Source organism: Mus caroli, unplaced genomic scaffold (assembly GCF_978045245.1).
Source record: "Mus caroli unplaced genomic scaffold, Mus_caroli_1 scaffold_17, whole genome shotgun sequence".
In the NCBI taxonomy this organism is placed as follows: domain Eukaryota; kingdom Metazoa; phylum Chordata; class Mammalia; order Rodentia; family Muridae; genus Mus; species Mus caroli.
The window spans coordinates 15275582-15288376 of NW_028227272.1; the positions used below are offsets into that span (position 1 = coordinate 15275582).

General features: G+C 47.3%; 1 protein-coding gene across 1 annotated transcript in view; it reads left to right on the forward strand.

Moving 5' to 3' along the window:
* Nucleotides 1-12795, forward strand: part of Txnrd2 (thioredoxin reductase 2) — a 52031-nt gene that overhangs the window by 6173 nt on the left and 33063 nt on the right. Inside the window, exons 3-8 of the mRNA XM_021184489.3 lie at nucleotides 4319-4375; nucleotides 5207-5351; nucleotides 6019-6093; nucleotides 8409-8487; nucleotides 9441-9503; nucleotides 10914-10984. Of these exons, the coding sequence (XP_021040148.2) occupies nucleotides 4319-4375; nucleotides 5207-5351; nucleotides 6019-6093; nucleotides 8409-8487; nucleotides 9441-9503; nucleotides 10914-10984 (490 nt within the window). The remainder of the gene's footprint in view (nucleotides 1-4318; nucleotides 4376-5206; nucleotides 5352-6018; nucleotides 6094-8408; nucleotides 8488-9440; nucleotides 9504-10913; nucleotides 10985-12795) is intronic.

The window sequence follows — 12795 nt, forward strand, 5'->3', positions numbered from 1 at the left end:
TCGGGAAGCAGAGGCAGCTATATCTTTGTGAATTAGAGACCAATCTAGCCTACATAGTGAGTTCAGAGGCAACCAGAACTACAAACTACATAATAGAGAGACTGTATTAAAAAAAAAAAAGCCCACAAATAAAGATAAAAATAAAATTATTTTGAGACAGAGTTCAATTATGTAGCTCAGGCTGACCCCAGATTCTCAGTCCTTCCGCCCACACTTCTGAAGTGCTCTGGTTTCAGGCAATCACCTCATTGTTTTGTTTTTTATTCTTCTCTCGTATATTACATTCTGGCTGCAGTTTCCCCTCCCCTCCCCCAGCATCCCCGACTCCACCCACTTACAGTTTTTAGTGTGTAAATTTCTAGCTTGTTTCCTATTGCCATGCTAAGACATCTAACCAAAAGCCACTTAGCAGGTGGGGGTGGAGAGATGGCTCAGGGGTTAGGAGCACTGACTGCTCTTCCAGAGGTCCTGAGTTCAAATCCCAGCAACCACATGGTATCTCACAACCATCTGTAATAAGATCTGATGCCCTCTTCTGGTGTGTCTGAAGACAGCTACAGTGTACTCACATAAAATAGATAATTAATTAATTAATTTAGAAAACAAAACAAAAGCCACTTGGGGTGGAAAGTCTTTAATTGGCTTGTGCTTCCGTGTTAACCTTCATCACTGAGGGCAGGAGGTCAAGGCAGGAACTTGGAGGCAGGAAGTAGAACAGAGCCGTTGAGGAACACTGCTTACTTGTGACTCCCTGGCTTTCTTTTATTTTTAATTTTTATTTATTTATTTATTTATTTATTTATTTCGAGACAGGTTTCTCTGTGTAGCCTTGGCTGTCCTGGAACTCACTCTGTAGACCAGGCTGGCCTCGAACTCAGAAATCCACCTGCCTCTGCCTCCCAAGTGCTAGGATTAAAGGCATGCACCACCACACCCAGCTTTGTTGTTGTTTGTTTTCCTGGCTTTCTTTTATAAGAAACCATTAGACCTCCTGGCTAGGGATGACACCACCCACAGTGGGCTGGTCCCTTCCATATCAATTACTAATCAATAAAATACCCTCACAGACTTGTGAAAATACCCTACAGGCCAGTCTGATGGAGGCATTTTCTCAATTGAGGTTCCCTCTTCCCAGCTTTTATAAAGTTGACAAAAACTAACCAGTATAATTGATGCTTTGTCATTCTGATACATGAAGATATCACTATTAAGCCATAAACTTCCCTTTTCTGTTTATCTCCAAGATCACAGGTTGATATCACAAGGTCAAAATCAATACAGAGTTAAAAGCTCCACAGTCTTTCAAAATGCCAATACTTTAAAAGTCCAAGTTCTTTTTAAAAATCCAATAATTCTTTGAAAGTTCAAAGCCTTTCAACTTTAGGCTCCTGTAAAATAAAAGTTACATACTCATTCCAAGAGGGAAGAACCAGGGCACAGTTACAATTAGATCAAAGCAAAACCAACATCCAGCAGTATAAATCAAATCCTGTAGCTCATTGTCCAAGGTCTGGGCTCACTCATGATCTCTGGGCTCCAAAGGCCTTACACAGCTCCACCTCTCCATCTCTGCCCTCCACAGCACAACACATAGGCCTTCTCGTAGGCGCTGGCCAGCTCCACATCACAGCTGCGTTGTCCTTGCTGGTCATCCTGTGGTCCTGGCATCTCCAGTATGCTCAGGCATTCACTATAAGTGAGGCTGACCCTCACTAATGGTCTCCTGGTTTCTCTGCAGAGACTCTGACCCTGCCACATGGTGCCAAGGCTCAACTTCTCCCCATGACTCCTTCAGTCCTGCAGCTTACATACCCCCCAAACCAGTGCTCTGTGGCATACTCTTGTACATTACCAAGTTTGGCTGCCAGCTTGAGATGTAGCCTTGACCCCTCTGGACTGTAGCTTCCTGGAAGAGTTTCACTAGTTAATGGTGTTGGTTTCTTAATTGAAGCTAATTTCTCAGCTTCAGCTGACCAGTGTCTATTGTCCTAGTAAAGCAAAGATTCCACTTCAGCAGGGCTAGTCTCTCTTTTTTTTTTAATTTATTTATTATATGTTAAGTACACTGCAGCTGTCTTCAGACACCTTTTTTTTTCTTCTCGCTCTGGCCCCATTGCCTTGCTGTAGCTGTCTCCAGACACCCCAGAAGAGAGTATCAGATCTTTTCACTCATCTTATGAGCCATCATGTGGTTACTGGGATTTGAACTCACGACCTTCGGAAGAGCAGTCGGGGCTTTTAACCGCTGAGCCATCTCTCCAGTCCCCAGGGCTAGTCTCTTAGTCATAGCTGATGCTTCATCTCCAGCTGACCAGAAACCATAGTCTTAATTCAAATATACCACAAGAATAACCCCACTAGTTGTCCTTCTGAAACGTCACAGGCCAGGCCTCCGTCATCTGCATTTCTCTCCACGTTCTCCTTCCAAGCCTCCACAGAACAGCCATTTAAGCTCTGAGCACTCAATGGCTTTTCTAGCCTAAAGCTTCAAACACTGCCACAGTCCTCCCAAAACAACGTGGTTAGGTCCTCACAGCAACACCTCATAGCCCTCATATTGACGTCTGTCTCCAGTTTGCTTTATGTTGCTATAAAACATTCTGACCAAAAGGAACTTGGGAAGAAAAGGCTTTATTTGACTCACACTTCCAAGCTGCGGTCCATCATTAAGGAAGTCAGGGCAGGAACCTGGAGGCAGGAACGGAAGCAGAGGCTGCTGAAGTGCTGCTTACTGGAGCGCTTCCCTGGGCCTGCTCACTTCGCTTTTTTATTTTTTTCCACTTAAAGATTTATTTATTTTATATGAGTATACTGTTGCTGTATTCAGACACACCAGAAGAGGGCATCAGATCCCATTACAGATGGTCATGAGCTTCCATATGGTTGCTGGGAATTGAACTCAAGACCTCTGGAAGAGCAGTCAGATCTCCTAACCAAAGAGCCATCTCTTCAGCCCTCACTTTACTTCTTCTTCTTCTTTTTTTTTTTTTTTTTTTTTTTTTTTTTTTTGGATTTTTTCAAGACAGGGTTTCTCTGTGTAGCCCTGGCTGTCCTGGAACTCACTCTGTAGACCAGGCTGGCCTCGAACTCAGAAATCCGCCTGCCTCTGCCTCCCGAGTGCTGGGATTAAAGGCATGCGCCACCACGCCCGGCTACTTTACTTCTTTATACACTCCAGGACCACTCAGCTATGGGTGGCTCAACTCACAGCAGTTGGATCTTCCCACAGCAATCGTTAATCAAGAAGACATCCACAGACTGGCTGTCTTAATTAGGGTTTTATTGCAATGAAGAGACACCATGACTAAGGGAACTCTTATAAAAAACAACATTTCATTAGGGCTGGCTTGCAGGTTCAGAGGTTCAGTCCATTATCATCATGGAGGGAAGCATGGCAGCGCCCAGATAGGCATGTTGTTAGAGAAGGAGCAGAGAGCTCTACATCTTGATCGACAGGCAGCAAGGAGGAGACTGTGTGCCACTGGGCACAGCTTGAGCATAGGAGACCTCAAGGCCTGCCACCCAGTGACACACTTCGTCCAACAAGGCCACACCTCCTAATAATGCATAACCACCATCATTTAGAACATTTTCATCTCCACCTGGGCACCCTCATGATTATTACTATTGCTGTTGTTATTATTTATTACTCATTAGTAATCGTCCTCCCATTTTGTCATCCCTTCTCTTCCCTGACCCTTGTGCCCACTACTCTCTGTCTTAGTGGTTTTGCTTCTTCTCAGCACTTCATGTCAATGGGATCCTGTGATCTCTGTCATTTCTTTAACTTGTTGGGATGTCATCCATGCTCATTCATGACACAGTTCGTCTCAAGACGGCCCTCCTTTTTACGCTGAGTAACATCATACATTCCCTCCAGCACCAGGTCCCCACCTCACTTCTGCCCGACAGGTGTTCCTTGTGTGCCACAGCCACTCTATCGGTGGCTGGGGAGGCTGACATTGTGTGCTGTCAGTCTACACTTGGCTCACCCTGAACATCAATTGATGGGAGCAGGAACTCTGGGAGCGGGGCATCCTAGCACTTCCTCAATGTCGGGTGTGTACATTGGAGTCTTCAAAGAGGCTGAGGGCCTCCTGCCTGCAGGCAGCAAGGTGGGTGGGTCCCGGGCAGGGCTGGTGCAAAGCTGGTGGGCAGCTGCATGGGCACAGGAAAGGAACCAGGACACCCACCTGGCCTCTGTGCTCAGCTGTTGGCCTGAACCCCTGCCTCCTTCTGGGTGGGCCTCATGGGCTCCTGGGCAGCTCCATGCTATGCTCCATGCTATGCTCACCTGCAGATGTCCTTATCATTTCAGCTGCTCAGCTGGGAAAGAAGGTGGCTGTGGCTGACTATGTGGAACCTTCTCCCCGAGGTAGGCAATCCAGACAGAAGCCATGACTCCTAGACGAAGGTAGGGGATTAGGGACATGGGACACAACTCAGATTCAGCCTACACTGAAGTCATATGCCCATAGTCCCACAGTGTCTTGTTCAGCATACAAACATTTCTGCAACATTATTATTTTAAAATGACTGATGGGGTGCTGATGGAGCTATGGCTCAGTGGTCAAGGGCACTGGCTGCTCTTCCAGAGGGCTGAGATTTGATTCCCACCTGTTGGCTCATAACTAGCTATAACTCCAGTCCCAGGGGATCTGACATGGTCTTCTGGTCTCTGTGGGCACTGCACACATGTGGTTTACACACATACATGTACACAAAACACCCATATACACAAAAATAATAAAACGTTCAAAATTTTTTAATTAAAAATGTATTTTATGTACATTGGTGTTTTGCCTGCATGTGTGAGGGAATCATATTCCTGGGAGCAGGAGTTACAGACAGTTGTCAGCTGCCATGTGCTGGGAATTGAACCTGAGTCTTCTGGAAGAGCAGTTAGTGCTCTTAACCACTGAGCCATCTCTCTAGCATCTCAATTTTTTTTTTAATAACTCTGAGTATAGACATAGGGAGCAAATCCATATGGGCCAAGTTCAAGTTACAGAATAGAAGGTCCTAAAGGCATTCTGAGCCTGAAGAATGGAAGCCTACATGGGAAATCAAATCTATTCCTACCAGTGCCTGGGTGACTTGGTGACAGAATACTTCCCTGGCATGTGCAAAGTCTTGGGTTCTGACCCCTGCAACATACACACACATATACCCATACACATACATACATGCTTTTCTGATATTCTAGGCACCAAGTGGGGCCTTGGTGGCACCTGTGTCAACGTGGGTTGCATACCCAAGAAGCTGATGCATCAGGCCGCACTGCTGGGGGGCATGATCAGAGATGCTCACCGCTATGGCTGGCAGGTGGCCCAGCCTGTCCAACACAACTGGTGAGAAGCCCTTGCCCTCGGGCGGGTCCCATTGAGAGGAGAGATTTGCTCTCTGCCACTCACTCATCTGTAACCGTGAGCTTTTCCACCTGGCCTCCTCTTTGATCCCAGAATAATGACTCTGAGACTTTTTGTATATGAATAAATGCCTGGGCCAAAAACCTTAACTTGCTCCCTGACTGTCTCTTAATTTCAATACTTTATTCTATTCTAAGTCCCACCACTTAGCTAGTTACCTCTCTTCAGCTTTATGTGATCGTCTCCTCCCATCTCATCCAGAATTCGGGTAAATCTCCCTCTCCCCACCTGCTGGAAGTCCCACCTCCTATTTCCTGCCTCAGTTCATTGGCCATAGGCTTTTTTATTGACAGGTGATGCTTCTGTACAGTTCACAAGAGATTTTCTTTACTCTCAGCCTTTTAAACATATCTGCAAGATGGGTATGGTGGGGCCACATGTGGCCCAGATTCAGAAGGCTGAGGCAGGGGGATCTTAAGCTTGAGGCCAGCCTGGGCTACTTAGAAAAACCCTGCCCCCCTCCAAAAAATTATCACACCTCTATTTCCCAATATTCCTGGGGTACGTGGTCTTCTCTTACTGCCTGAGTGAGTGCTGAAGCCAACTCTGCTGCTGTGGGTTTCATGTTTTTTTGTGTCTGTGTCAACAGGAAGACAATGGCAGAAGCTGTGCAAAACCATGTGAAGTCCTTGAACTGGGGTCATCGCGTCCAACTGCAAGACAGGTATTGAAACTCTCAGGACCCAGTGGCCATGTGATGTGGCCCAGGCACCACCTTCCTGGCCTTCTTGTGGTCATTTTGTACCCCTGAAAGCATTCACTGCAGCACAACCCCTGTAGTAATAACATGAGAGTTACTAACATGAGAGTTCTCGTGGGGGATGCCCCAGGGCCCTGGAACTGAGGAAACGACAGTAAAGGAAGGGTGTGCTAGCTGAATGGCTGGAGCTGGTGAGAGAGTGACAGGCAGGAGAGGCCTCAGGCCTGAGCCTGTGAATGGGACTGGGTGGACTGATGAGCAATGACAGGCTGGTCACCCAGAGGGTGACAGGAGGGCCACTGTATCCCTCCACAGTTTAAAGCATGGAGCCTTGTGAGCCCTCGGTCAGGCAGCAGAGGGTATGAGGGACAGCTCTTTCCACTTGTGTGCTCCTGCATATATGTCTGTGTGCTTGTTGCCTACAAAGGTCAGAAGAGGATGTTGGTCCCAGGAACTGTTATGACAGGTGATTGTGAGCCACCTTATGGGTGCTAGGACTCAAACTCAGTCCTCAGGAAGAACAGCCAGTGCTTTTAACCACTGGAGAGGCCCAGTGTGGAATGCTTACTATGTGTCTGTTACTTTTTTTAAAGATTTATTTATTTTATGTATATGAGTACACTGTTGCTGTCTTCATACACACCAGAAGAGGGCGTCATTACAGATGGCTGTGAGCCACCACGTGACTGCAGTTGCTGGGAACTGAACTCAGGACCCCTGGAAGAACAGTCAGTGCTCATAACCACTGAGCCATCTCTCCAGCCTGTGTCTGTGTTATTAAGGCTCTTTCTTGATTGCCAAGATAAGAGAAAGCTGGACCAGAGAGGAAGGGAGAGGGACCTGGACACTGATTAGTACTGCTACCGTGTGGCTTTGAAATGGGAGGATGGGTCGCTGCTTACCACAGCCTCACCGCACCTGCTCTCCTGGCCTCCTCAGTACTTATGTTTATATGGTAGGCACAGTACCCATGGGACTTCCCTCCCTCTGCCTGTCCCAGTTTGGGGCTCTCGGGATGCACCAAGCATGGCTCTGTCCCTGTGTTGACAGACCACAGTGTGTTTTCCCCCAGGAGGCTGCCCCGGGCTGGAGCTGGGTTTCTTCTTTCTCGTTCATTAAAAAATCTGTACATGTGTTTATTTATTTGCGTGTGTGTGTGCTGCCCAGCTCCAAGTCTGCTTCCTAGCAGCCGGCATGGCCCTACTTGTCTAACCAGCTCTGGAGGCTGAGTCTGCAGAGGAAGTGTTTGAAAAACCTTAATTTTCGAGACAGGTGTGGTGGTGGTGCACACCTGTAATCCTGGTTTGCAGCCTCTGTGGAGGTGGGGGCAGAAAGATCAGGGGTTCAGAGTCATCCTTGGCCACATAATGACTGTGCTGGCTAGTTTTGTGCCAACTCGACACAAGCTAGAGTCCTTTGAGAGGAGGGAACATCAACTGACAAATGCCTCCATAAGACTGGAAGTAGGCGGCTGGAGAGATGGCTCAGCGGTTAAGAGCACTGACTGCTCTTCAAAAGGTCCTGAGTTCAAATCCCAGCAACCACATGGTGGCTCACAACCATCTGTAATGAGATCTGACATCCTCTTCTTGTATGTCTGAAGACAGCTACAGTATTCTTAGATATATAATAAATAAATATTTAGACTGAAGCGAGCAGGGCCGACCTGAGCAAGCAAGCAGAAGTCCTGAATTCAAATTCTCAGCAACCACATGATCACTCACAACCACCAGTACAGCTACAGTGTACTCATAAACATAAAATAAACAATAAATCTTTTTTAAAAGGAAAAAAGATTGGGACTAGGCAAGCCTGTAGGGCATTTTGACAGGGGAGGCTCAGCCAATTCTGGGTGGGGGAACATACCTTTAGCCCCAGTGCTTGGGAGGCAGAGGCAGGCATGTTTATGAGTTCAAGACCAACTTGATCTACAGAGAAACCCTGTCTCAAAACAACAACAACAACAACCAAAAAACCAAAACAAACCAAAACAAAAAATATATTAAAAAAGAGAGAGAGAGAGGAGTAATCTGAGCGAGCCAGCACTCCGCACCTGTCCAGCGCAGCAGCCCCCGCCTACAGGTTCCTGTCCCGACCTTCTTCAGTGATTCGAAAGTGGGAGAAAAATACATCCTTTCCTCCCCAAGCTGTTTTTGGTTATGTTGTTTCGTCAGCAATAGAAACCCTAACTTGGAGGGTTTGAGGCCTAGACTAGAAAACCTGCAACCCTGTTTCAAAAAATAAAATAAAGAAAAGGCAGTCTTATCTTTATGTTGCAGGAAAGTCAAGTACTTTAACATCAAAGCCAGCTTTGTGGATGCGCACACAGTTCACGGTGTGGACAAAGGCGGGAAGGCGGTAAGTGTCACCAGCCTGTCTCTGTGGCTCCTCTCGCACCTGATTCCAGTTCTGTTTGGCCTGGGTGTTGATCTGGTGTTAACAGCTGCCTTTGAAGTCACACTTCTTCAGAGTGATTCAACAGCTGGGTGCAGTGGCCAAGCCCAAGATCCCAGCACTAGGGAGGCAGAAATGGGAGCCTGAGTCCTAGACCAGCCCTGGGCTATATAGTGGGACCATGTCTCCCCAACAGAGACACATGTAGACATATGGAGAGAAACAGATACATACACACAAGGCATGTGCACACAGACACATGCACACATAGACACATGCATGCACACACAGACACATGCTCACAGAGATGCTAACACATACAGGCTTGTGCACACAGACACATGCACACATAGACACATGCATGTACACACACATACATACACATGCATGCACACACAGACACATGCTCACAGAGATGCTAACACACACAGGCTTGTGCACACACAGATATGTGCACAGACACGTGCTGACATGCACACACACATACACGTAGAGATACAGATTGAACAGTGGTAGGGGTGTAGTTCAGAGGCAGAAGGCTTGCCTAACCTGAGCTAGATCAGTCCTTAGCTACACACACCCCTTGTTAAGCAGTTCAAATGCCACAGCTAGCTTTCCTGCAGTTTGGGGTGAGTCACTCCCTTTCTGTAGTGTTTGTGGGGCTCTGAAGAGGCAGGGTTTGCAAAGGCCTTGTACACTGTGAAGTTTGTGGAGCTGGAACACCTCACTCCCTCTTTTGCCTGGCCCTCCTGTTGAGTGGACATTGTGAGACCCCTGCTCTGTGACTAGGACATAAGGGTAGAGCATCCCACTACAGCAGAGGTCACAGGAACGGCTGCCTCAGCCACCGCAGGCATTTGAGCTGTCTGGCAGCCGACCGTTCATTGGTTGACATATGGTTCTCTGTTTACCCTCAGACTCTGCTTTCAGCTGAGCACATCGTCATTGCTACAGGAGGACGGCCAAGGTACCCCACACAAGTGAGTGGCTTGCTGTGTCCCCTCATTCCTCTGTGCTTTTCCAGGCCTCCCTGAATCTCCACCACACGGCAGTGGCTCAGGGCCACTCCACACTGCAGGCTCCTGAGGCCTGTGTCCTCTCTCCTCCTTCCTCTGTGTTGTCCGGGCTGCTTCCCATCACCTGGGTGGGATTCATGTCTGTCCCCTTCAGCCTCCAGAGTTAGCTTTGACTGAAATGTGTGGCCGGCATCACACCTGGCCTCTGTTCCTTCCTCCAAGCCTCCATTGCCACGGCCTTTTCTAACTTCAGAACTCCAGGGCCTCCATCCAGGACTTCAGTCTTGCTCTTCATCCACCCTGGCCACCCAGCTCCTTAAAAGTTTGAATGAAATCCAGTTAGCAGAAATTCCCTCTAGGAGGGAGGCACAGTGGTTTAATGTGTTCAGTGCGTCTTCCACTTCCCTCCATCTCTAGGTCCTTTGCAGAGTTCCAGGCTGATTCTTTGTCACAGCCCCCCTGGTCTCTAGGTTCTAGGTGCCTCATACCAATGCATGTGACATACGTGCTTTGTGTTGGTCACTCTCACCAGCAGAATGTGCTCCCTATACCTGCTGTATCAGATTCTTCTTTTTAAAGACTGAGTAATATTCCATTTTATGCATTAGTGCCTTTTGTTAATCTGCCGGCCCCTCGGTGAATGCCTTTGTTGCTTCCTCTTTGTGGCTCTCATGAATCATGATGTGCTGTGAGCACCCGTGTTTTTCTGGAGTTTGTTTTAACTTTCTTCTGGGTATTTATGAAGAATGGAACTAGGTCACTACTTCATTTGGCTTAACCTTTGAGAGACACTAGTTTGTTTTCCAAAGAGGCTACACCGTATTTACTCCCTGTAGCTGAAGCTGGAAGTCAGTGTCTGATTTCTTCACATACCTCAGGTTTTTTGGTGAAAGCAGAATATGTCAAGTAACTCATGTTGATGACTCCCCACTGGGATCTTCTCATTGCTATGGTGACTTCTCTGAGCTGGTTTTATGAGGCATTTCTTTTTTGTTATGTATGGTCACTGGAGTCTACCTAAGAACCTTATTGTCGGCTAAGGACTGCAGAGGTTTCCTTTGAAAACCAGGAACCATGAAATCTCTGCATGCCTGTGGGAGCCTTTCGTCCATACTATATGCTGCATGACTGTCTTGGAGGATGAGGCTGCCACTCCTGCTTTCCCAGGAAGGGGTACATGCTTGGAAAAGAGCCCAGGGTATAATGTGCACCTCCCATCCCCAAAGAGACACAACCTGAAGATATTCAACCATGAAACTCTCCCCTCATGGATTGAGAGAACCCCAGAACTTGCAGAATGGGGGTTGCTTTTTCAGAAACCCCAGGAACATGCCAATGGTGGTCTTATCACATGAGTCTTCCCTTCCTCCATAGGTCAAAGGAGCCCTGGAATATGGAATCACAAGTGACGACATCTTCTGGCTGAAGGAGTCCCCTGGGAAAACGTAAGGCCTGGGGTATGTTGTGCTGGTGTATCTGCTTTCTTCTCCTACTGGAGCCAAAAGGTCGTTCTCTTAAAGAAGGAAAGACAGTCCTTTGTACCCCCATGTCCCATGACTATCTCAAAGGTGATAACATGAGTGTTACAGATAGAGTCAGCTGTTCATGATACAGGGCAGTGTCTGTCAGCAGCATCCCCTGGTATAGAAGATCATCTCCTCTCTTCTCTGTTTTGTGCATCGAGCATGCCCCAAGCTACGGCCAGGTGTGGCGGTGAGAACACATGTGCTAAATGTGCGGGCCTGCCCAGAGCTCATCTATTCTTGGATACTGGATACAGCCAACACCCTTATTGTGCAGACTTCCTGCTTGCAGGGACCAGAGTGGCCACGAGAGGGCGGCAGAGGCTTGCTTGATAGCTGTTCAATGCTTTGTTCACTTTCAAGCAAACACTAGTGGGAAACAGTAGCCCAGTGTGGGCTGGCATATGCACTTGAGTGTGTGCATGTGCACATATGTATGCTTGTAAATATGTGTGTATATGTAGGTGTAAATGGTGTGTATGTTGGAGAGTGGACACAGGTGTGAGGATTTAATGTGTATGTATGCACTGGATTTATTTCAGAGAGTGCAGATCTCCAATTTCTGTGTGTTGGAGCTGAAAGACACTGCCCCTGCATCCATGGCACTTGGGATTGAACCTGGGGCCTCACTAATGTTAGGCAGGCACTTTGTCTTGGAATCTATATTCCCAGCTCCAAACTCCTTTGTTGTTGTTGTTGTCTTGAGACAGGATCTCTGTGTAGTCCTAGCTGTCCTGGAGTTTGCTATGCAAACCATACTGACCTCAAATTCACAGAGCTCCTCCTGCCTCTGTCTTCCAAGTTCTAAGATGAAAGGTGTGAGCACCTCGTCGTGCTTGGCTGTCAAGATCCTTAAATCAGGGCTGGAGAGATGGCTCTGCAGTAAGAGCACTGACTGCTCTTCCAAAGGACCTGAGTCCAAGTCCCAGCAATCACATGTTGGCTCACAACCATCTGTAATGGGATTCGATGCCCTCTTCTGGTGTGTCTGAAGACAGCTACAAGTGTATTCATATAAATAAAATAAAATAAATAAAAAGACCCTTAAAAACAAACAAACAAAACCAACCAAAAAAACCCAAAAGAAAACCAAAAACTTATTATTGCATATAGGTATATCCATGGTGTGCGTGCGTGTATGCCACAGTGCATTTTCAGACGTCAGAGGTTAAGGTGGAGTTTGATTGTCTCCTTCTGCCTTTGTATGGATTCTGTGGGCTGAGCTCAGGTCTCCAGGTTTGCACAGCTAATGCTTTTGCTCTTGCACTGGGCCAGCTCATCTGGCCCACACTGTTTGTTTATCTGTTTAGTGTGGGGCTGTGCATGTGGAGCCCAGAGGACCACTTACAGGAGTCAGTATTCTTCTTCTACGCTATGGGTTCAGAGGTCAAGACCAGGTTGTTGTGCTGGTTGTTGGCATCTTTACCTGCTGAGCCATGTCGTTGGCCCAGCTCCTTTCTTTTTTTTTTTTTTTAAAGATTTATTTATTATATGTAAGTACACTGTAGCTGTCTTCAGACACTCCAGAAGAGGGCGCCAGATCTCGTTGCGGATGGTTGTGAGCCACCATGTGGTTGCTGGGATTTGAACTCTGGACCTTCGGAAGAGCAGTCCGGTACTCTTACCCACTGAGCCATCTTACCAGCCCCCCAGCTCCTTTCTTTTGAGACAGGAGCTCATGTAGCTTAGACTGGCTTTGAACTCACAGTGAAGACAAAGATGACCTTGAACTT